The 24,751-nt window shown below is 38.8% G+C and overlaps 1 protein-coding gene across 2 annotated transcripts in view; it reads right to left on the bottom strand.

The window, feature by feature from the left end:
* The window catches only part of LOC134537783 (dmX-like protein 2), a 154,855-nt gene that overhangs the window by 108,725 nt on the left and 21,379 nt on the right, over window positions 1–24,751 (bottom strand). For both annotated transcript variants that reach the window (XM_063378583.1, XM_063378584.1), the window contains exons 6-12: window positions 23,739–23,924; window positions 21,108–21,319; window positions 15,408–15,526; window positions 14,105–14,204; window positions 13,837–14,005; window positions 11,047–11,208; window positions 8,401–8,684 (exon numbers count right to left, since the gene is read on the bottom strand). In XM_063378583.1, coding sequence (XP_063234653.1) covers window positions 8,401–8,684; window positions 11,047–11,208; window positions 13,837–14,005; window positions 14,105–14,204; window positions 15,408–15,526; window positions 21,108–21,319; window positions 23,739–23,924 — 1,232 coding nt within the window. The remainder of the gene's footprint in view (window positions 1–8,400; window positions 8,685–11,046; window positions 11,209–13,836; window positions 14,006–14,104; window positions 14,205–15,407; window positions 15,527–21,107; window positions 21,320–23,738; window positions 23,925–24,751) is intronic.

A 24,751-nucleotide genomic window follows, 5' to 3' on the forward strand; every position in this document is an offset into this window, starting at 1 on the left:
AATTATAGGACTGACACATTTGACCGTGTTAGATGAGAAATTTTAACGTGTGGAAAAAAACATCTTCCACGAGTTTTACCATATACGTAGGGGCCTGTTCTTTTCGTGATCGCGATTAAACTACGATAAACGCGAAAATCACAGTTAAATACAGTTTTTATGCGAAATCGCCATAACACAGCGTTTTTACGCGAAATTTTGTATTAAAACGAGAAATCACCATGTTTTTACGCAAAATTTAAACACTGGGTAAAAGACTTGTCTCGTCACTGGTAAACAAACACCGCAGCATGGCCACCAATGAACATTAATCATAAATGCACTAAAGCAAACAAAAGCTTACACACGCTCACGTTATAATGTTAAACCCAAAAATATACTGTAAAAATACGCAAAACTACAGCGTTTATTTCCCTTCCAGCATAATGTTTAGATAGAAGACAAACAGGGAAGTTTTAAAGTGTACGCACACCGCTCGGGGCACTGACGTCAGCTTGGAACAGCGACACCGGATAAATACAAAAAAAAAGCAAATGATTGGGCGAATGGTGTTTGGAACAGCCTTGCGTGAGTGGCCATATCACGTCAGCCGGGGGCGCTGGCATATAGTTGGAACAGCGTCGTAGTATCAAGAAGATTATCGGGCGAACCAGGCACAAGCCTTTTAAATCGCGCCAAAAAGCGGAAAAATGTAAACAAACATTCATTTTTGAATGGTGTGACGATGATGATTAGTTGGTCAACAGTTGTTCTTTATTTCAACGAATTTCTTCCGGAGGACCATAAATATATTAAAAGTCTGATTTAGTGAATACAAATATGACAACGAAACGATAGCCAAAGACAAAACAAACGACCCGACTGCATGCGGTCCGCCATCTTGCCGAACTGTTTATACGACACGCAAAAGGGACACAAGTACAACTTCACACAACAAGGACATAAGTCACAAAGTCCGAACATTCCGCCCCCGTTGTTAGCTCCAGGTAACAAACACAAAAGTATATACAGCAAGGAAAAGAAAGCAATTTGTTATAGATTACATGATCTTGTTGAATTCTGTCCTAGATCATAACCATTGTCCACTGGCAAAGGGCACAGCTTAATCAGCGGACGTTGCAAGACACTTGTAGCAGTCCGGATAGTAGCCACCCGGGAAATTCGGTCTGGTCCTGGGTGAAGAGCTTCAATTCGAGCGAGACCCCATTTGAGTGGAGGGGTGTGCTCATCTTTGATCACGACCAAATCTCCAATCTTGGGCTGACCACCTGGCTGTGTCCATTTGCTTCTCTGCTGGAGTGAGTACAAATATTCCTTTCTCCAGCGTTTCCAGAAATCTTGAATTATACGTTGGACCAGCTGCCAGTGATTTAATCGGTTAATGTTGAGGTGGGTGATGTCAGGTTCGGGTAATGATGTTATGGGCTGTAGAATCAAAAAATAAGCAGGTGTTAGAACATCAAGTTCTGGCGGGTCTGAGCTGATCTCACAAAGAGGATGAGAGTTTAAGACCCCTTCGATGCGAATCAGGATGGTCGAGAGCTCTTCATAAGAAAGGATCTGTAAGCCAATGACTTTAGTTAAGTGGCTTTTAACAGACTTCATGCCAGCCTCCCATAACCCGCCAAAGTGCGGTGCTGCTGGGGGGTTGAAATGCCATGCAATTCCTTCCTGACTCAGCTTATTGCTCACTTCAGTGTTAAGGGCTGTCTGTCTTACAAACTGGTAGAGTTCTTTGAGTTTTCGATGAGCTCCAACAAAATTAGTTCCACAATCACTGTAAACGTGGGCTGGCCTTCCCCTTCAAGAGATGAAGCGAGAAAATGCTGCCAAGAACAAACTGGTTGAGAGATCAGAAACCAATTCCAAATGTAGGGCTTTGGTGGCAAGAAAAACAAACAAGCATAAGTATGCTTTTGTGGACTTGCAACCACGAGTGCGAGTCATGGTAACCTGAAAGGGCCCACCATAGTCCACACCAGTATGGTGAAAAGCAGTCACTTGTTGGACTCTAGGAAATGGAAGTTCTCCCATGGTTGGAGTGAACGGAGAGGGTTTAGTGTGGAAACACTTAATACACCCACGTAAAACCCTTTTGATGACAGAGCGTGCACAAAGAATCCAGTATCGTTGGCTCAGGATGGCTTGCAAAGTTCGAGGACCAGGGTGCAAATGTAAACAATGAAAATGATTGATTACCATTAACGTGAATGGGTGATCTTTGGGCAACAATATAGGGTGTTGAACAGAATAGGGAAGGGATGCCTGACTTAACCTCCCTCCTACACGGATGATAACCACATTATCCACGAAGGGGCACAAGTGCCGAATTTGATGAGAACTGCACTGCCCCTTGTCCAAGTTAACCTTATCAGCTGCAAAGCATTGTTGGGCATGTCTGATGCAAACTTCCAAGCCCTTTTGCAGTTCCGTAGTTGTCAACGGTCCCAGAGAACGCCTTTCCTTAGGTTGACGACAGTTGTCTCCAAACCAAAGGCAGTAAGCAACAACATGCTGCAGCTTGCTGAAGGAAGAGAATCTGGCAACAAATTCTAGGGATACCTCTGTCACACAACTTATTGCTGTAAGTTTTTCTTCACATGCAATGGCATCATCCATTACCACACTACCCAGGGTATCGTTTGGCCACTGGCTGTGAGGCTGTCTAAGCCATGGTGCTCCAGACCACCACAGAGGATGATCAATAAGTTGTGAGGGCAACAAGCCACGGGATGCACAATCTGCTGGGTTGTTTTCAGTGTGAACATGTCTCCAGAATTCCTTTTCAGTTAAGTCCTGTATGATGCTGACACGATTTGCCACAAATGTTTTCCATCGGTGGGGTGATGATGCAATCCAATGAAGAACAACTGTTGAGTCTGACCATGCATACACTTGCATGATGTCCAGCACCCCCTTGTATACATTGGTCACGAAACTGATTAGCTTGGCTAACATCACAGCTGCACACAACTCAAGGCGAGGCAAAAAGATCCTTTTCACCGGTGCTACTCTTGATTTTGCCATCAATAGTGAGACCTTGATTCCACCATCTGAAAACATTGATCTGAGATAGATAACACACGCATAGCCAACCTCTGAACTGTCGCAAAACCCGTGCAGTTCATGAACAGCTTTTACTGAGCCTGATACACACCGAGGCAGTCGAAGTTGTGACAACAAAGACAGTTCAGACTTAAAATCACACCACCTGCATAAGACCTCTGGAGGAAGCTGTTCATCCCATCCTGCTCCAGTGAGCCACAACAGCTGTACAAGAGTCTTGGCATACAAGAGGATGGGCGTCAGCCATCCAAGGGGATCAAAGATCCTGGCGATATTTGAAAGAATTGCCCTCTTGGTGCTTGAGCTGTTTAATGGAGTCATCTGATAAGAAAAACAGTCTGAGCTAGGGTTCCACTGTACACCAAGAACTTTCACCACAGCTGGCTGTTCTTTGTCAAAAGACATAGATGCTGGGGATTGTAGCTGGTAAGGGGACAGCCATTCAAGCACTTCACTATGAGTGCTGGCAAACTTCCTGAGATGGAAGCCACCAGCTGCCAACAAAGCAATAAGTTCCTTTTGAAGAGCAATGGCTTCTTCAACACTATTGGCCCCTGTGACAACATCATCCACATAGAAATCAAACTTCAAAAATGAGCTGCTTGAGGGAAGTTACATTGCTCATCTTGAGCCAGCTGATGCAAGGTGCGAATTGCTAGATAAGGGGCAGATGAAACTCCGTAAGTAACAGTCTGCAAACGATAGTCCACTATAGGATCGGTTGGAGAACAACGCCACACAATTCGCTGGTAGTCTTGATGCTCCTTGTCCACCATTATTTGCCGATAAATTTGTTTGATGTCTGCAGTGAATACAACTTTGTGTACATGAACCCGAAGCAGAATTTCTCGAACATCTGTCTGTAATTTGGGTCCGTTCATCAGCATGTCATTTAGACTCACGTCTCGCTGGGTCTTAGCAGAAGCATTGAAGACAACGCGCAGCTTGGTGGTGGTGCTTTCTGCCTTGATAACTCCATGATGAGGAAGATAATAGGCTGACTCAACGTCATGCAATGGGTTGGCAATTACCTCCATGTGACCACTCTGCAAGTAGTCCTCCATGAAGGCCTGGTACTCGGTACGCAGTCCAGGTTGCTTGACCAGACGGCGCTCCAAGGCTTCTAGACAGCGAACAGTGTGTGCTCTTGAGTCTCCAAGTATTGGTTTAGGTGAATGGAATGGAATGGAAGGAAAACCACGTAACGTCCAGAAGGTTCTCGATGGTGAGTGGTTTTAAAGAAAGCCTCACAGGCTTCATCTTCTGGCGATAGATGTGCACAAGTGGGGAAGTCCTCTATTTCCCAAAACATTTCAACCACAGTTTCCAGAGATGGCGGAGGGCACATAGTCGATACGAAGAGAGTGACACTATGGTTGGTTGGTACAATGGGACTGGGCACTTTACCCATAAGAATCCAACCAAAAACTGTATCCAGTGCGACCGGTGAATCCACATTTTTTACTAGCTTGTGCCCCATGAGTATATATGGAAACAAATCTGCTCCAATCAAAATATCAATAGAACTTGAAGTAGCAAATGTCGGGTCAGCCAAATTCAAATGAAGTACATGATCCCACATGTCAGAATGTACAGGAAATGTGGGCAAATCTGCAGTTATTTTCGGTACAACATATGCAGCAAGTGGCAGTTGTGGGTTTGTTTTGCCAACTGGTTTAATGCAGCATTTAACTAGTCCCTTTGCTGTGTGTAAGGGAGCTTGTGATAGTCCATAAATTGGTAAGAACGCCTTCTGACGAGTCAACCCCAAAAGCTGGGCACAATGTTCAGTTATGAACTAGACTGACTGGCTGAGTCTAAGACTGCTCGAAAATTCTGGTAACCACCGACACTGTCTTGTACATCCACCAAGGCAGTGGATAATAACACGTTTCTGGGTTCTGATTGACCAGGTCTCTGAGCTGTAGCCAATGCAACAGCTGGTGTAGGTTTTGTTGCTGCAGATTCAGGTGGAGAATGCTGAAATGAAGTTGCTTCTTCTTTCAAAAGTGTATGCGTGTTGGCTTCAGTGAAGTGCAAAAGCAAGTGATGTCTACTCTTGCATGAGTGACAGCTGGTTTTTGACCAACACTGTTTCATTTGATGAGATGCTCCCAGGCAGTTTAAACAAAGGTTAAGTTTCTTGACAATCTGGTAGTGGTCTTCTGGCTTGCATTGTACAAACTGTGGACATTTGTAAAGTGGGTGGTCACTGTCACATACACTGCACTTTACAGCAGAATCAAATGTGTTTCCAACAAACAGTGAAGTGTGTTGAGAGCGAGACTGAGATACAGTGCTATAGTGTGCCTGCCTTACTCGAGACCCTGACTTACTGGAGGCTCCAGACATTGCCTCCGAAGCCCAGCGATGACTTTCAAGGAAGGCTAAAAACTGAGAAAATGTAGGCATTTCTGTGTCACTCACAGAAATATGTATGTAGTTCCCATTGTTGACGTAAATGGTTATCTAGCTTCCTTTCCAAAAAATGTAGCAAGAGTGGGTCCCAAGAATCTACTGCTAGTTTCATAGTACGCAATGCAGCCATATGTTCATTTAACACTGACACCAAGACACTTAATGAAGCAGGATGAGCAAGAGACACTGTAGATGCCTGCATAATTGCATCAATGTGGTGTGACACAATAAGCCTGAGATTTTTGTATCTCTGTTCAATCAAATTCCAAGCTACTTTGAAGTTCTCATTGATCAATGGCAGGGATAGGATAAGAGAGAGTGGTTCTGGTGACAGTGATGTTTTAAGGTATGATAACCTTTCAATATCGTTCAAGTGAGCATTGTTTACCACCAATGTGGTAAAGAGGTTAGAAAAATTAAGCCACTCTGTTGGATTTCCTGAGAAATGTGGTAGTTTTATAGCTGGAAGAGTTACTTGAGATGGGTTGTGCGAAGTTGGTACTTTCGTGCCGTCATACAATTTATTCTTGTTGCATGTGGCAATGTATATTGCCTGAACACGATAATACGTGTCGTCGAAAGCATTTAGGCGAACACTGTGCTGTTTTTTGTTGAAATCCAGGTCATCTTTGAGCAACATTTCCAAAGACAAGTGATCGTCTTCAAAACAAGTACGCAATTGTGACAGATCACAACACGTTGCGATAAACAACTCACGTTGCGTATCGTCACTCATCACTTTATCAGCAAGTGCATCGGCACGACATAACCTGTTTTCCCCACGCTCGAGACGAATCTTTAACACTTCTGTCTTGTCATTCATTTTGCCGTTTAATGCACAAAACAGAAATAAAGGGAATGAAAGTTTGACAAATAAAGTATTCACCAACACTGCGACAACATGAGATCAAAAAAAAAGCTATCACAATAGATGAGCGTCACGAGACACGACACACATACACGCACGATTACTGGTAAATATCCGGCCGTGTGGACCAAATGTTCTTTATTTCAACGAATTTCTTCCGGAGGACCATAAATATATTAAAAGTCTGATTTAGTGAATACAAATATGACAACGAAACGATAGCCAAAGACAAAACAAACGACCCGACTGCATGCGGCCCGCCATCTTGCCGAACTGTTTATATGACACGCAAAAGGGGCACAAGTAACACTTCACACAACAAGGACATAAGTCACAAAGTCCGAAAAACAGTGATTTATAGATTTTGTTGGGTCGTTAATACCATATGGAAATACCATAACGCCGAATGTCAAAATTGACTACAATGCCGAAATAACAACTGAATGAATTTGTGTGTGTTTCTTAAATGTACCTTAATGCCGAAATACCACAATCAAACCTAACCTTACCTAACCTAGCCTAACCTAACCTAACCTAACCTAACCTTTGTGACAGCCCTGCAATGACATTTTTCGGCATTAGTGTATTTCGGCATTGTGGTACACAGCAGTTTTCTAGCTGTCGTCGTTCTGATCAATTTGGCATTTCGGCGTTGTGGTTCGTCCCCGATTTTGTTAAAGGGATTAATAGTTTTCCAGATTAGTTTATGGGAACGAACTAATAATCAGTGTCTAAATCAAAAGTTTGTCATATAAATATATGTAACCTATTTGTTTAGGGTATTCAGTAATGAGTAGGTTCAAGTAAAATTATTTAACTTAAATAATTTCAGATATATTTACAGTAACACACACACATTTTTTTTTCCAAGTTTTTAGCACCGCTTTTGTGTTTTTAAGTGAATTTTAACACCGCTTTTGCTAATTTTTAATGACAAAATCTGAAAATTTTATTTACCACTTTCAGGGGGCCTTACATATACGTATAGTAATGATAATATAATACGTATATTGGTCATTTTTGGGGACGTTAAGTAGCTTATATATATTAGGCATGTGCGAGAAAGACTTTTTTGAATTCGAGACGAGATCGAGAAAGCAATTTAAAAATTCTCGAGAATCGAGTCGAGATCGAGAAATCTGTACTTTAGTTAACAGGATAATATGATCCAAAAAAGTAAAACTCAATAATCTGACAAATATACATAATTATTCAATAATTTTATTAAGTATCCACAATTGCAATTGCAATTACAACTTTACCTTTACACTCAACAGTTTATTTGCCTACTGTCGTATGTAAACATACGTTATTGACTCCATAGTCTATAAAGTTTCCTTGAGCCATGGACGGTACTTGATCATGAAAGTCTGAACATTCACCACTATCGATATGTCACTATAGATACGGACCGCAATTTAAACATCATGTTGCTTGTTATATACTGCTGGCCGTGTTTATAACCTAAGGCCATAAAACAAAATGCGATCGCGGAAGAATTCTGCAGTCATGTTTATATTTTTATTTTTTACCGTACCGTTTTACGTTGATACTTGATATTGATACCGAAAATGATTTATTTTTCACTTTAATGTTGGTTTTATTAACGGAAAATAATCATTTTCTTCTGTAATTTAATGTGATAACCACAGCACAATTAATTGTTTACGTTTACCGTTTCATGTTGTGACTTGTGAACGGAAGTTGTTCGTTTTTAACTTTTTAATAATTTATTGTGTATACTATCGTAACAAGTATATTTTATTTTATTCGATCTACGTTACGTTGAAGATATGTTAATTATTTCAACACGCAACGCAAAATGCTGCCTCAATATATTATATTACCTAACCTATTTCTTTTTTACAAAATTCTCGAAAATTCCGAGCCAAAAAAATTATCTCGAGACGAGATCGAGAAAATTTCTGTCTCGACTCGTTCTCGATGATGCCGAGACTCGCACATCACTAATATATATATATAAATTACACTTTGAAAAAATTGTCAGTTCTGCTGGTGCAGCAGAGGAATTCATCGCTGTTACACACCATCGTCGGTGGCCTGCGGGGCGTCCCCCTCCTCCTCGATGACGCTGGGCAGGGGCGTGGGCGCGTCCGAGGGCTCCGACTGGCTCACGGGGCCCTTGCTGGCCGCCGGGGGCTTGAACACATCGCGGTAGCTGAGGTGGCAGCTCGCCACGCTGTACAGGCACACGTTGGTCGACATGGTCATGGCGTCCCCCAGCGGGAAGGCGTTCGGGATTCGCGTCGAGAAGGACACCTGCGCCTGGCGGAACGAGCCCGGGTGGTACTCGTCCAGCCAGTCCACCACCCTGCACGAGAAAGTACAAAGAAATATACATAATCAGTGATGGACAATATGGATAAAAGCCATTACCGATCCAATTACGAATACATTTCTTTAACAGGTCCCATAACGATACAGAACCAACTCAATACTTTTTGTACATAATTACAGTGCAAGTGTCCAGAAACTCAATATTTTTTAAGTAATAAGTCAGCTTCTTAATAGAATAATTATTATAAAGATTTTTGATGGATTACAAAAAAAAAGTATTTTAACCTTACCTATAAAATTTATGCATAGTGCAATACGCATTAGGCCTTTGACTAGTTAATGAACAAATGTTCAAATATGACCTCAAATTACAGAAAAATTCTAGTAAAATACATTTACGGAAATATATAAACTCATAAATAGGAAGTATGGGTGACACCTGAATGAATTTTTTTGAGTATCCATTTTAAAGTAACAGATGAAAATGATTAAATCAAAACTCCAGATAGTAAGGAATGTCTGCCAACACCAATACTAAAATTATTACAATGATACATCATTAATATATATAATAAAATACCTATTATAATAAAATACATATAATAATAAAATCAATTTAAGCAAAAAATAATGCACTTTCCCCTCGAATACATAGCTGTTTCAGTTAAGCAGTTTTAAACTTACGACGCCAATCAATTACGGCAGTATTTGAAGTAGCACGGTTATATATTTTAAGTACATAGCAATCTTATTCATCCACTTGAATTTTTATATCCAAGCTTTCACAATGTCAACAGCACTTGTGTAGCATTAAATACACAATACAAATAATTATTAATACAATGAACTAATCAATTATACCCTTTCCTTCACTGCTTTTTACTTCATCCCAACTAAAATGGTGGAGTGATTTATAATACGCATAGGCCTGTGTGAACACTAGTTTTTAATGCAAAGCAAATATCAAATCAAATGTTTAAAATACTCACGGAGTCAAAGAAAATTGTGAATATTGTTCTCAGCAAAGCTGTATCACACTTATTTAATAAAATATTCGATATTAGTAAAAAAAAATACAATATTTTAATGTTTGAACTGTTTTATTAACCATTTGGGACCATTATATAACACCATTCAATAAAAGTTATAAACATACCATGCATAAAAAATAATATTGAGCATTCATAAAAAAGCAAACCTGAGTGCCACCTTTTAATTTTTTTTAGTTAAAAACTTTGTGCAGAACTTAAACACAAAAAAAAAAACTAAATATTTTTATAAGTGAATTTTAGGTTTCCATGTTTTAAAGCTTCGCAATAAACGCCTAGCTTCAAATCATACAAAAAGCTTTGCATCATAACCAAAGCTTCATATAAAACGAATAGCAATTTTCATGGCGAAGTCAAATTGAATATTAATAAACTTATAGTTTTTGTAAAAAATAATTAACCCTGCTTATATCTTACTTGTTCAATGTGTTTTATTGTTATTAAACCTGTTAGATTATCAACAAGACATTTTTAAAGGTATGAAAAAGCAGAAGATGCCTCCAAGCAGGAACAAAAAAGATAACCAAGTATCTTCGAGGCCCCGTGCTGATTCAGCATTCAAACCAAAAACTTCCTTTGTTCTGTTCACTTGCCCTCACTTTCAAAGCCTTCAAGGCCACAAGACTGGTACAAAACATCACCGTCTATCTCATTCCTTCAGTGCTGACTGGCTGATTTTTTTCATCACTCCTCAATGCCTTCTTCAATAAGCTGTTTTTTTTTTGTTCATATGCCCTTCTGGTATGCCTGACAGCCTCAGCACTTCAACACCAGTCAATCAAATTTTTCACAGACACAGATATTCAAGCCAAATGACCCAATGACAATAATTCCAGTACTCAGAGGGGTTGGGTTTTGCAAGACAAGGCATCCTTTCATTATATTAACCTTTTATTAAATAAGTATTAAAACTAACTACTCTGAAAATTCTTTGTTGTAAGTATGTTATGTGTAAATAATTTTTTTAAAAATATTTAATTGCATCTCATCACATGAGTAACAACTATGCTACTTGGGGCTAGGTGGCTTGTTTGTGGTCTAATTATGCTTAAGTGGGGTGGTGTTGAGTAAAGTAAACAAACACACCATTTATTAGGGCATACTGTATCTTTGGTGTGACTTGAAATTGTGTGGTGGTTAACCTAAAACCAAGAACCGGGAACCGATTTTTAAGAACCGGAACCGGAACCAAAACCGAGAACCAGGAAAAAAGTAGAACCGACACGTCACTAATCATAAGTATAAGCAGAGCTAGCCTTGAATAAAAAGAAACCGTAAAAGATCACGGAATGTCCTAGGCGTTTTGATGAAACTTATTTTCGGGACTGTGCTCGTAGGAAAGCTCACCAGATCAGGAAGCTGCCATCTACAGGATGAACAGCAAACAGCAAATCTGTGTTGTGGTGCCAGTCCCGAAGCAGTACCTCTATCTTCGCGTCCAGCGAGTCTGTCACGTGGCCCGTCACGGGACCGGAGTCTGTCGTCAACGAGTTGATGGACGTGGTGGCACTGCAACAATCACAATTACAAACTGAAACAACCATTTCCAATTTCCCTGTAGGCTTGGTCTCACATGTCATGTTGGTTACCTATTTAATTTTCTTGTCATTACTGTATTCGAGGGATTTTCCTGCAATTTTATTAAGATGACTCTTTTGCAATTGACCGTATTTACCCGCAGAAGGATCACACCTTTAATTTTGGGCATAAAAATTTAACATTTTCACCATAAGGGTTGCACTCCAATAAGTATCGCACCATAATACATCTGTCCTCACTCGAGTTCCATGGATACAAGTGATGTCTTTTTGTTACGTGTCATAGCTTATTGGCATGAAAGAAATATAGCACTGGTGTTGACCCTCAGTTCTTCTTTGTTTACTACAGGAGTATGTGAAGGGGCCCACTTCCCCCCCCCCCCCCCTCCAATTTATGAGCACTCCAGTTCCCACAGTACCTAACAAAAAGACAAACGAGAAGACTGCTATTTTTTATACCCTTGTTTCCACTTATCTTTTTCTTTTTCACCCACCCCTTTACCGTGGAGAGAGAGGAGGCCGCTAGCTACCCTTTGCCAGTTCCTTCTATAAAAACTAGCACAATGATACCGGCAAGCTTGTGCAGGGCTAAAGGAATAAAAAAGGTGCACTTACAAACACAAATGATAGCTGCAGTTTAGTCAAGAAATGTTCAGTTGAAAGCATGGGAAATCACATGCAAACAATAATGTTTGGGCAAATATGTGTCAAACACCTGTCCACGGACAATACAATGTTGAGAGATAGGGAGAATCATCTACACTCCCACATGGCCTCACACATGCATTCACATCCTTGCGCTCTCTCGCGGTCTCTCTCGCTCTCGCGGTCTCTCTCTCGCTCTTGCGCTCGCTCTCGTGCTCTCTCTCTCTCGCTCTCGCGCTCTCTCTCGCTCTCTCGCACTCTCTCTCTTGCTCTCTCTCGCTCTCTCTCTCTCTCGCACGCTCTCTCTCTCGCACGCTCTCTCTCTCTCTCGCACGCTCTCTCTCTCTCGCACGCTCTCTCTCTCTCGCACGCTCTCTCTCTCTCGCATGCTCTCTCTCTCTCTCGCACGCTCTCTCTCTCTCTCGCATCCTCTCTCTGAGTGGTTTATTTTTAGATATTCCCCTCCTCAACTTACCGGTACAGCACAGCAAACACATCACTTGCAAGCACAGTCTGCTCACAGAGCTTCACACTACTGCAGAGATATTTTGAGTAAAATAATTATACTTACTCATGGAGTTACATTAATTAAAAAACAAAACTAGGTTAGTTATTAGCACACATGTTCAATCAAAAGTGCAATATTATTATTATTTTTTAACCCTAACTCAAAAACTTGCATAAGGGTCACACTACATTTATTTTTCAAACTAAATATCTGCATAAAATGGGTGACCCTTGCACAGGTAAATACAGTATGTCTGGTCTCAAATAATTCAAAAGATATTTACTAAATATTATCTAATAGTGGTAAAAATGTAAGTGTTCATAATTAATATCATTAATGTGGCCTTTAAAACCTTGTAAAAAACCATATTAAATATCTAGTTAAATAATTTTGACCCCAAAAACCAATACAAGATAGCTAATCAATAATTATAACAAGAAAAAGAAATATCTGACTAGGCATACAACACCAAAGCTTAAATAGCTTGTCAATATTAACCTTAATTTTAAGGAAGCCACAGAAACATAGTGATAAGCTGAAATGCTTCTCACTAAGTCCATTCAAGTTAAATTATGCTTCTCGTAACTGGATTTGGGCCACACCTGTAAAAATGATGTCTCTAATTTTTCGACATGTCTTGTTAAAGCAATCTTCAAGGGAACTAATGACAGTTGATAATCTCAGCTAAAGAGGCTGCATCAAGAAACACCAAAATGTCAAGCACATAAGAAATTATTTTTACGGGCGTGGCCTGAACACAGAAGTCTAGAAGCAGCAGTTACTCTGCCACAAAAGCCTATCTAGAATAAAAAATTCCAAGATCAAACTCAGATATTCACATTTTTTGCAACATAATGGGTGTTATTGGTCAGAAGGTTTGCTTAAAGTACTTAACCCCCTTAATTATTCTGTTACTAATCAATCTTAGAACTTCATTTATAGACATGTAACTTCAAAAGGTGTTGGATGAGTAAGGGCATTAAAATATCTGAGATTGAGTGAAGTGTCTCAGTTGTAGGTCAAAGACTCACATATCAAAAAGTATCTGGGTTCGAATCCCTATTTCTTACCACACATATGCCAGGGCCAGTTTTATTCAACAGATCATTTAAAAAAAATAAATACTAGATGGGCAATGCTTATTTGATACAAAAATCAATTAAATGCATGGAGATTTATTGGCATTATTTGAGAAAATTATAAAATAAATGCACAACTTAATTTTAAGGGATGAACTAGGTATTATACTTCATGGTCAAGTCTACATAGCTTGCTTGTAATTCTTGGGAGCTTGGCAAGCCACATGTGGCCTATGGGTCCCCTAATAATATTGAATAAGCCTCTTATAGGTCATAGCTGATCCCTTCCCCCAAAAAACTCCTATTCACATTCATTTGAACTTATTTTGTGCGCATCAGTTACTTTCAGATTCCACCGCGCCTGCACCTCAGTGACTGATGACTTTGCGGACCACTGGAAGGGAAGCTGCCGTGATGCTCTTCGCTGCTCTCGTCCTGCGAGAGTACCTTCCCGAGCTTCCCGCCGCGGGACAGCTGCGACGGCACCTGCTGCTGCTGCTGCTGCTGCTGCTGCTGCTGCTGCTGCAGCTGCTTCCCTGCAAGCGCGGAAACACCCACACGACACGACCTTTCAATTACAGAAAGTTCCCGGTCGAGACTGGGTACCGAGGGGCACCCGGGAAGAAGCTTCTTACTGAGTGAGTGCTCTTCCTGGTCGGACTCGTGAACGTCCGATCCATTCCGGTGCGCGTCGTCGAGGCCTTCTTCCTTTTCCACCACTTTCCGGGTGAGCTCCTGCAGCAGAACAGAACATTCCCCCCAATGAAACCAGTACTTTTCCAAAAGAAACTTCATTGGCAATACCTTTTCTGTGCTAGGCAGTGTATTGACTTTAATTTTGTTCTTTCTTTTTTTATCACTTTATAATCTTGCCTCAATTATAACATAGATCTAGCAATATTTTCTTTACTAAAATAGAACATTCATTTAACTGGTATGAGCCTAAACTTTTGGTTAGTAGAAGTATTTGCTGTGTACTCTAAAACGTCAAATATCAGAGGAAAATGTTTATGTGAACATGTATACTGGATGTTGTTTTGTTCCTTTTTTTCACTTTCACCATATTTTTGGCAATGTGGGATATTGCAGTAGCTTCTGTAATATTAATTTTATTTTTTTAATTAATAACATTTTGGGGACAGGTGTAAATATCGTGGTTCTTCAAACTTTTGAACTGTCCAAGTGTTGGTGCCATCACTGCTGCGTGTATTTTGTTATGTGTATATAAACAGAGCTCAAAAAAAACAAAACAAGATGGAGGTCAGCACATCAGTCTGTCTGTCTGTTGTGCAGTCTTACAATTAACTTAAGCCTGGATGTTCTAAGTTCCTCCACGGACCAGGATGTAATATTTAAGAATGAATTGGGGCTTAAAGTTTTGTCATTACAGACAGTAAGAGATATATGAGAATGGAGCAGTGATGGAATAAAAAGGGAGGGGGGATCGAGAGCACCCAAGATAATCCACAACTTTCTCAATTCGTGAAAAATCCCTGCACTTCAACACCTCGCGCCACTAGCCCGTGATTCCTCTGGAAATTGAAATTGGCGTAGTTCTAACTTTAGAACTATTTTACATCATCAACCAACCTACGTATGCAGTCTTATTGAATGTGCCTCGCCAAAATTTACGACTACGTAATGAACTGGTGGGAGGAGAGTGAGATGACCATCAAATACATTTGCCCCCAAGCTTGGAGCAAATGATTTGCAAACATTATTGTTTAATGAGCCAGGCTGCCACTAAAAAATGGTGCCAACATCAAAAATTTAATAAAGTTGAAAAAAAATTTTTAACCCTGTATTTGCATTAAACACATTAGAACCAAAAATTTTCAATGTTTATATCAAACGAAAAAATTCTATACAAGGCTGAACAGTGTAAAATACTGTTAACTTTATTCAACTATAATAGAAATCACATGTCTATGAACTTACGTGCAAAATATTCTCTGCTTGCTGGGTAAAATGCATTTCCTTGTTATTAATCCAATGCAATATAAAATTGGGTTCCCGTTCTGGATCTTCCGTAATCAGACTCGGCACTAATGGTATATCTGCAAACAGTAATCCTTTTTATGAATTTGTCTGTAGCCTAAATTTATTTCCTGATTATAAACACAAAACAATAACATGCTAAAAATACCTCAGAAGAAGGGGTCTGCTAGAATTCAAAAATCTTGAAATTGTATTGAATAATTTAATATTTAAATGACATTCAAATTAATTAAAAAAATATTTTTTTAATTATTTATTGCTGATGGGCAGAGCAAGTGGGACTCATCCACCAAAAATTTTAATATAAAGAGTGTAACACATATAAAACCAAGAAAATGTTTCATAAATTTTGACTTTTTTCTGCAACATAGTATATACATGCTTTTTGTATGTAACAAATAATCTGTGATTATGATTAATAAATTCATATTTTTACCATTGTACTACAGTTTGCAACATTTTTTTCTTGGACTCGTGTGAAGTATGAAAAACATTGTTTCACTCAAGTTGGAATTTGGTTATAAAAATATTTGACATTCGTAATTAATTTAATTTTACATTTATGTCAAAAATCAATTTCAATTTGAAAACCAATTATTCACAGAAGCCTAAATAGCATCCTACTAATACATGTACATACAGTAAAAGTCCGTTATAACTAGGGATGGGATTTTCGAATCTTGGATTCGTCGAATATACCGAATCCTATGGATTCGTAGGATCCGAGGTGGGATTCGAGGTGGGATTCGAGGTGGGTTTTTAAGAGTTTTAGGTAGTAATTGAAAATTGTAGTGCTGGGCGAAGTTTGAAAATTTCGAACCGAACCGAACCGAACCCTTACGTTCGGTTCAGTTCGAAACCTCTTAAAAAATATATTCGAAAAACCGAATGTTCGTTTAAAAAAAATTACGTTTTTCTAATTTTCTAACCCCCATTTCAGACCATTCACAAAACAGCTCAACAAAATTCTATTACTTGTAATATTCCGACTTTTATCGCATAATCGTCGCCTCAACAGTTTCAAGCGCAGACAAAATAAAAATAAAAATTATTAATCGTCGCATAACTCGCATAGCATTTTTTCATATAGGCGCACTTTGTTTTTGGTTTACTTTAGAGAATTTTGTATGCATTTGTCGTACTACGTAATATAAACTATCGTACAAATGCCAAAGGTATTGTATATTATACCTTTAACTATAGTGCGTGTACGAGAAGTGTTGTAAAATCACCAAAGATTGCGTACCCCATACGTTAAACTAAAGCGCATGTACGAGAACTCTCGTATTTCGGCAAAACTAACGTGATCAAGTTAACACAAGACAAATGCGGTAGGAAATGATTACGTAAATTACATGTTTAAAATTACTGGGATGTATTTATTTTCTTTGGCCTTTTTGGTTATAACAGTCAGGTACTGAAAGTATTAATTTAATCTTGTGTATTAAAAGTACTGGTCCAGTAAATTTTGCAGTACGGTACTAAATTGACTAGCGTAGTCGCGGCAGCCATCATCATTTCTCGTGTTTTCTTTTTTCCGACGCAAATTTCTATAACCACACTTTTTACGTTACGTTTACAATATTATTGTTCTTGAGGTGATTTGCGATGAGAAGGCTAACGTCGTTTAAGTTTTCCAAATGGAGAAAAGATAATGACGACCCGGATGACCCAGAACCACCCCAAAAAAAACGTCTAAAGTTTCTTCTGACGAGCAGCATTCTTCCAAGAAAACAGCAACTGCAGTCAGCGGGTTTTGTAATGTAGAAAGTTCACATTCGCCTTTTTTTTGATGTCCTATTAAAAAGTTTTATTCATTAAAAATGTTAGGTTATGTCTACCACAAAAATATGTAGATAGGTAACTTAATTCACATTCGCCTTTTTTTTGATGTCCTATTAAAAAGTTTTACTTATTAAAAATGTTAGGTTATGTCTACCACGTAAATATGTTATGTGGCCTTATGCTGAATGTTCGTCATCTTTATAATATTTTTTTTAAATGAAGGTTAGTGTACACTGAAAAAGGAAGATAGTCTTTTTGAAATTTAGATGTAACTTCTTCATGAATTAAAAGTTGGTATATATATAAGCTAAGCTATATAATGTTTTAATTTTACATATGGCTGGAGAACCTTTCTTTCTCACCACTCAGTTAAAGACCAAAATGCTGGTCATTGGTTCATTTTAATTCAAAACAATTATTTCTGTATGAGGTTCGGCTCGGTTCGAAACCAGAGAACTGAGGTTCGTCCAGCTCTAGAAAATTGTATACCTAAACTATATTATAAAGGTAATGGAAATAGCACAAACATAAGATAAACTACGCTGCATTTTGTCAATTAGTATAACTACTTGATCATTTCCAACCTTCAATAATATAACATTGCAGAAAAAACGTAACTTTTTTTAAATGGTGTCTGTTATACAAACGTATTTTATTGAAAACATAAGAAGGATTAATTTAACAGAGAATTAGACAGATGCAAACTTACGTGTGTGGTTTTTGAGGTTATTTGTCTCTATTTTATATCAGGTGTATACACGATGCACTTATTTTACAAATTTATAAATACACATGATTTTTTTAAATACATAGGCCTATGTAATTTTTTAAAATAAATGTGTGATTTTTTTTAATAACATGTGAAGTTTAGTGTGGGACTGGGATTCGAGATTCGATGACAAACACTGAGGATTCGAACAAGGATTCGGATTCGACCAAAATGTGGATTCGTCCCATCCCTAGTTATAACGTAAATTTATAACGGAGCCAAAAGTTTATGTTATAGCCGAAATTTTAAAAAAATTCTTATTTTTGTAGCATTTTTAAAATATATTATTTCCTCGCTTGTTTTTACTAATTCACAACAAAAGTAAAGGAAATATACATAAAACTTACTAAAATAACATTTTTAAGCTATATCAGCACTTGCCGACTGCGAAATATGAGACCGCGTGGCCGTGATAAGGCCATCACGCATCGTGGCTAAGCGCTTTGACCGCAGCTGGTTTGCTGGAGACATCTGCGCTAAGCTGATGATATCGGGTGCATATTTGTGGAGTTTTGAATACAAAAAAAAAATTAAAAAAATCGAATTACGTTGGACAACCATACAAATTATATAAAATAATTTTTCCGACAATTGGTCAGAAACACAAAAATAATCACTCGTACAGACCCTTGGAAAATAACACAAAATTAAAAAACCACTTTTTAAAAAACAAATCAATTTTCGTTTGCCTTGATTTCACTAGACTTTCGGACAAAATAAACGACTGGACCTCTTGGAAGTTCATCAAATCTTTCGTCGTAGCATTTGTATGCTGATAAAAACGACTGATTGTGTCGAGTGCCTCCATCATTGACGTTTTCGACGGAACAGATACGTCACTTGGTTCGTCGTCATTATTGTCATCATCTTCAGACGCCGCTTCGTTTTGATTAGAAAAGACGAGCTCGACAAGTTCCGTGTTCGTCAACTCCCCACACGCTTACGATGCAAGTGTGAGACGAGTTATGATCATTTACGGGCTACAATCGGGGAAGCCTACAACTCACGTAGTTTCGGTTACCTGCAAGAAGTTCCGAAGATTTCCAAAGTTTTGCGTTTTGGTATTAACGCCACTTCAGCCGCTAAATCAGAAGTTTCCAATGAAAACAAGCATGTTGTGACTGACCTGACCTAACCTAACCTAACCCTTCGATTTTTTTAATTTCGATTTTTGAGAGAAATCCGAAGTTGCACGAACTTGGTAGGGAACCGAAACTATGTGAGTTGTAGGCTTCCCCTACAATCGGCATGATTCTAAATAAGTAATGCTCGCAGCGGGGCCCTGTCTTGCTTTCGTCGCCGCGAGGCAAGCTATGCTTGCTGTGGGGCCCCACCTTGTGCGGTGTTGCCAAGACAGCCATACCATGCGCGTTGTTTCATTTGCCGGACGCGTGGAATTGTGCGAAGCTGTTTTTCATTTATTAAGGAAATTGTAGATCTTTTCTCATTGTTTTAGAGCAAAATTGCAGGTGTGTAATCTATCGCTATAGCGAAAATGAGCCCACGCTGCATTCTTTTTTTCTGAAATTTTTATTCTACGCAGCATATGCAAAACTGACGGTGCCGATGGCAATTATCGTTATAGCGGACTTTACGTTATAGACCGTATTCGCTACAACGGACTTTCACTGTATTTCAGGAATACACAACACTATGAAATATTTAAAACTACTATTTTCTATTTGTTATTTTGTTAATTGTCTATTCAAATATTTTTAACTAAATACAGTAGAAGACTGATACAAATTGGTTTTGTATACTACAGATTCGGGTCCACTACAAGTATAATTTTGTGCCACACACAAAATAAATATGATCAGTTGCTGTCATCACTCAAATCACACCGAGTCGTATGTGGGTCAGCTGTCCGATCAGGCGATCACCCTGTAAGGCGACAGGTGTTGCAACATTTCTTGCTGTCTTTCAACTTTACCATTGGGCCTTACTTTTCCTGACAACTTGACTAAAAGATTAATTTTTTTCTTTTTTACTTTTCACTTCTTGTGTTTTTTTTTTTTTTCTTTTTCTTTTCAGATTTCATTCTTAAAATCATCTAGCAGTGTTTTGAGAACTTGCTTCTCACTTTTCAATTCAACTTTAATACACAGTACTTTCATGAGATCAATTAATTAATGTTCTTTACTTGAATTTTTTGTGTCACAGATGCAGAGATGGCCTAAGCTGATTTTTTTTTTCCTTTTGTGAAACAATTCAGAGGAGAGTTCCTGCTTTTATTCTTAAAACCATCAGGTACAAGTTCAAATGTTAAGCCGTCATTGTCATGGGGGCAATGAAAACCCCAGAAATTCTTGACACTCATCTATAGAAGAGTTGATTGTATCACTTTTATCATTAAAAAGTGGACGATTAAACACCATTAATTGCTTCTGACACGGGAGCAAGCAAGTACAGCGTTCTTCTACTGCAGAAATTAGGCCGCGAATGTCAAAACAATATTTTAGTTATCGAGACTTGGTCAGAATAGCAACATTGAAATTCCTTGTCCACCGATTGAGATACTACTGACTTGGGCATTTTTTTCGAGTTATACTTCTGCCCTTTACTAGGCATATAGTAATTTGACATTATTTTCCCCCACTTTTTTCCTTGGTCATTTTTGGCCACACACCTTAAGTCGTTATACTTCTGCCCTTTACTAGGCATATAGTAATTTGATATTATTTTCCCCCACTTTTTTCCTTGGTCACTTTTGGCCACACACCATGAGTCTAAAGCATTTTGAAAATTTTTTTTGTAATTATGTATAATAATTTTATATTCAATATGAATGAATGAATAAAAAAGGACTGAGTAGTGTACTACAGAACTGAGAGAGAGAAGGGGTAGAGAGAAGGGGGGAGAGAGAAGAGGGAGAGAGAAGGGGGGAGAGGGGGGAGAGAAGGGGGAGAGAGAAGGGGGAGAGAGAAGGGGGAGAGAGAAGGGGGAGAGAGAAGGGGGAGAGAGAGGGAGAGAGAATGAGAGAGGGAGAGAGAATGAGAGAGGGAGGGAGAATGAGAGAGGGAGGGAGAGAGAGGGAGAGGGAGAGAGAGAGGAGAGACAGTGGGAGAGAGAGGGAGAGTGCCGACCTGTCTCGGCGTTGATGCTGGCGGCCAGGTGGAAGTGCACCCCGGGGGCGATGCCCGTGCCGTGGTACCCGTAGCTGTGGAAGTCGTGCACGCTGCATGTGGAGGGGAGCGTGGGGATGGGGGATCCCACCGGCACGCCCAGGAAGCGCGAGCCGGGCCCGTCCCGCGCCGCGTGCAGGTGCTTGGCGTTGCGCCGGATGTGGAAGCAGGTCCTGGCGACAAACACCACCCGTTCGCGCCGTCCAAACCAATACACGCATTATCGTACGAACAATCATGAACACACTCTGTACCAAGACTTTCTGAGTTCATTAAAAAGGGGTGCATCACAGAATTGATGGCATCTTACGTTCTCAATATCGGTTTCTACCGAGTTTTATAGACTTGAAAATGAGGTGAAGCTAACAACATAGGTGACTGCCCACATTTGCAGACCAACTTGCTGACATACGTTACAAGTAGAGGCAAGATTTATGGTTTCATATTTAGTCTGATTTTGTAACTAAACAGATGATTTTCGTGGTATTGTTTTCATTTTTATAAAAGCTGTTTTGTACTACTTACTCCACCAAAATAGTGGTAAAATTGATATGCTGCATTTTTACGATAAAATAATTTGTAATAAATTGGTATAAAACTGATACATTCAGAATAATAAAAATCAATTAGCTAATATTTGTGGTTTAAAAGTGATTCAAAAAGAGATGCACAAAAAAAATTAAATTAATTTTCATGAGTACATGCTCTATCCTATGGTATAAGTTTTTGTCTGGAAAAATCACTCCTTTAACTTCAAATAATAAAACAATAAAAGATAACTTTTTAAATGATCTGAATTACGTTTTTGGTAAGTGCTAATTAATTCCATGATATAACCATACCTGCCAACTTTTTAATTTGGTCATCAAGAAAACTTTTAAATTGGGAAAATGTATCGTAAATCAAATGTGGCAATTTTTTACATGCTTTATGTGCAATTATTTTCTATTTTTCTATTCCATATGGTTTATGCTAATTTACTAATGACATGAAGGGCATATTGATGGCCTAGAATGAAAACCTCATACAGTCAATATTGTAAATGTACTGGGAAACCAAACCTATCCAGAATGTGCCAATTTACACAGCATGCATATGATATGCAAAATGATCAAGTACAAAACAAAAGCAATAGTATTCACTAAACAAGATTACTTACAGACATACCTTGCTATATCACATGTCTGTTACATATTTCAGTCATCTCCTGATTATCATCCTTGATGCAATTATAAGACTTAGAATGTGCAGCAGTTGCCTTTTTTGCTTTAACTAATAAATCTGAGGTAAATCTTTGTTCATAACAAACACAATTCCTTGATTTCAACACAGAAATAGACTGCAAAGTTTTAGATGACATGGAGGACCTAAATTGGGTTCTGTTTATTTTACCATACTGAAAATGCGCTCACATTCTGAATTACTGTGGGGGATTGACAGAATTGATAGCATTTGACAGTCTGCTATACTTCAGGAAGCCATCTACTCCACGAACTCTTGATAATTCAGCCCACTTGACATCAACAGTGCCTGCTTTCGTCACTTCCAACCCCGTGTGTGCAGTACTGGTGAAAAAGCTATCAATCGTTTTATTTTCTTCCTCAGAAAGCACGTTTTTCCTATGCTTAGGACACTTAACGTGTGTAGTTATGTCGGACCTACCTCCATGAGCAATACTAAAATCACACCGGCACACTGTGCAAAACACAAAAGTTTCTCCTTTTTGCTATTTCAGAATACACAAGAATTCGTTGTTATACGCAGCACAGTAAGTTTGAATATATTTCTTGTTGGCTAGCTTACTCATGGTTCCCGTCACGTAAATACAAACGGAAAAAAAATGGTTGCGCAGCACTACATTGGAACTACGAACAATAGTCAGCCATTTTGGACATAATATAAGGAACAAGGAACAGACCAAGGAGGTAGGGCTGACGTCACAATTGTGGTCCGTTCCTCTGTTTAAGGAAGCACTTTTTCGTTGCGTTAAGTGGAAAACAAACGTAGACCAGTCCAAACCATATACAACTAACTATCTCTTGTTTTTTTTTCATTCCGCCTTCCGTCGGTGCGTCGGTAACATGGCCGGTACAGTAAAAGTTGGCAGGTATACATGGCCGGTACAGTAAAAGTTGGCAGGTATACATGGCCGGTACAGTGAACAGTAATAAACTACCACGCAAAAATAAATCCGTAAGATATTAAAGACGTCCGTAAAACCGTAAAATAGTATTAAAATCCGTAAAACTTACGGACAATACGTAAAAGTTGGCAGGTATGTATAACTTCTATTTGGTGCTGTATGGTACATGAACTTGCAGTGTTTTGACATCCTTTTCGTTGTTTTTTTTTTTGGTTTTATCACAATTCACCATATAATATTATCCCTTACCAAAATAAACAATTACCATTAATACACACAAATGTTATACTTTTAAATTCAAATCAAGTATTTGAAATTAAACTTTTTTTTTAAAGAGAAACAAAAAGATCAAACAAAGGTTATGGCTTAGAATGGCTAGTGTCTTAGATCCGAGTAAATACAGCATGCTGAGTACGAGAGACAGAGTCCAGGAAATTGCGATCACTCACTTCATGTGCTTCAGCCTCTGCATGAAACGGTGCTTGTGCCTGTGGGTCCGGAACTTTGGGTTCTGCGTGGCTTGCGGGTCGAACTGGCTCATGTTGACCAGCCCGTCCTCCGGCAACACTGTCTCCACCCACACCCGGCAGATGTTGTCACGGCAAGACGTCACCAGCATGTTGGACACGGCACCCCTGCAAGAGGTTACGCACGCACTTGAGCAACGCTGGCAACTAGGTCTCCAGCTTACGCCAACAAAACATCCCCAAAACACCATGATTTGCTACACTTACTGGATGTGTGAAGCTGTCAAAGTCATTGCACATAACAGTGGTTCCCAAATTGGGACCTGACCCAAATTAGTATCAAGAGAGACTCCTAAAAGTAAAAGCCTGATATTTTAGTGAGAGAATATAACTACTTGAATATTATGAAACCACGAGATGGATATGTGTATATGTATATACATAACGAGTTGATTATGTAGTAACATCTCACAAAGATAAAAAAAAAAATACTTAAATTTAACTGTGAATAAATTGACATTTCAGGTCACTGACAGTGCCAGAGCCGGTAAAAGATTTTATTTAGGTTCAAAATCGGAAAAGTTTGAGAACCAAAGGTTTAAAACCACAGAAACTAAACTTACATTATCAACATAATGGAACATTCAACAAAACTACACCATGTGATTGTATGTTGTGAGTACAATCTTACTGCCTAAATGGGAATAACTAACTGCATTAAATTCCCTTTTACTAATTCAGTTTTTGCTGTCACATTTTTTTAAACTAATGAGCCATTATGCACTTTTACCTCCTATCTAGCAATTATTTCTACATTTCATATAACTAGCAGATTCATGGTTGGTTATATTAGTAATGGACTAAATTAAAAAGGCAAGCACTACGGAGATAAACGAAAGCTTAAAATATGTAAACAATTTTAAGTGGATCAAGTCTCATAAAGAAATGAAAATGATAGCGCAAAACAAGATAATAGAGCGAGTTGTATCAAAATG

The sequence above is a fragment of the Bacillus rossius genome, chromosome 12, assembly GCF_032445375.1.
Source record: "Bacillus rossius redtenbacheri isolate Brsri chromosome 12, Brsri_v3, whole genome shotgun sequence".
Classification (NCBI taxonomy): Eukaryota; Metazoa; Arthropoda; class Insecta; order Phasmatodea; family Bacillidae; genus Bacillus; species Bacillus rossius.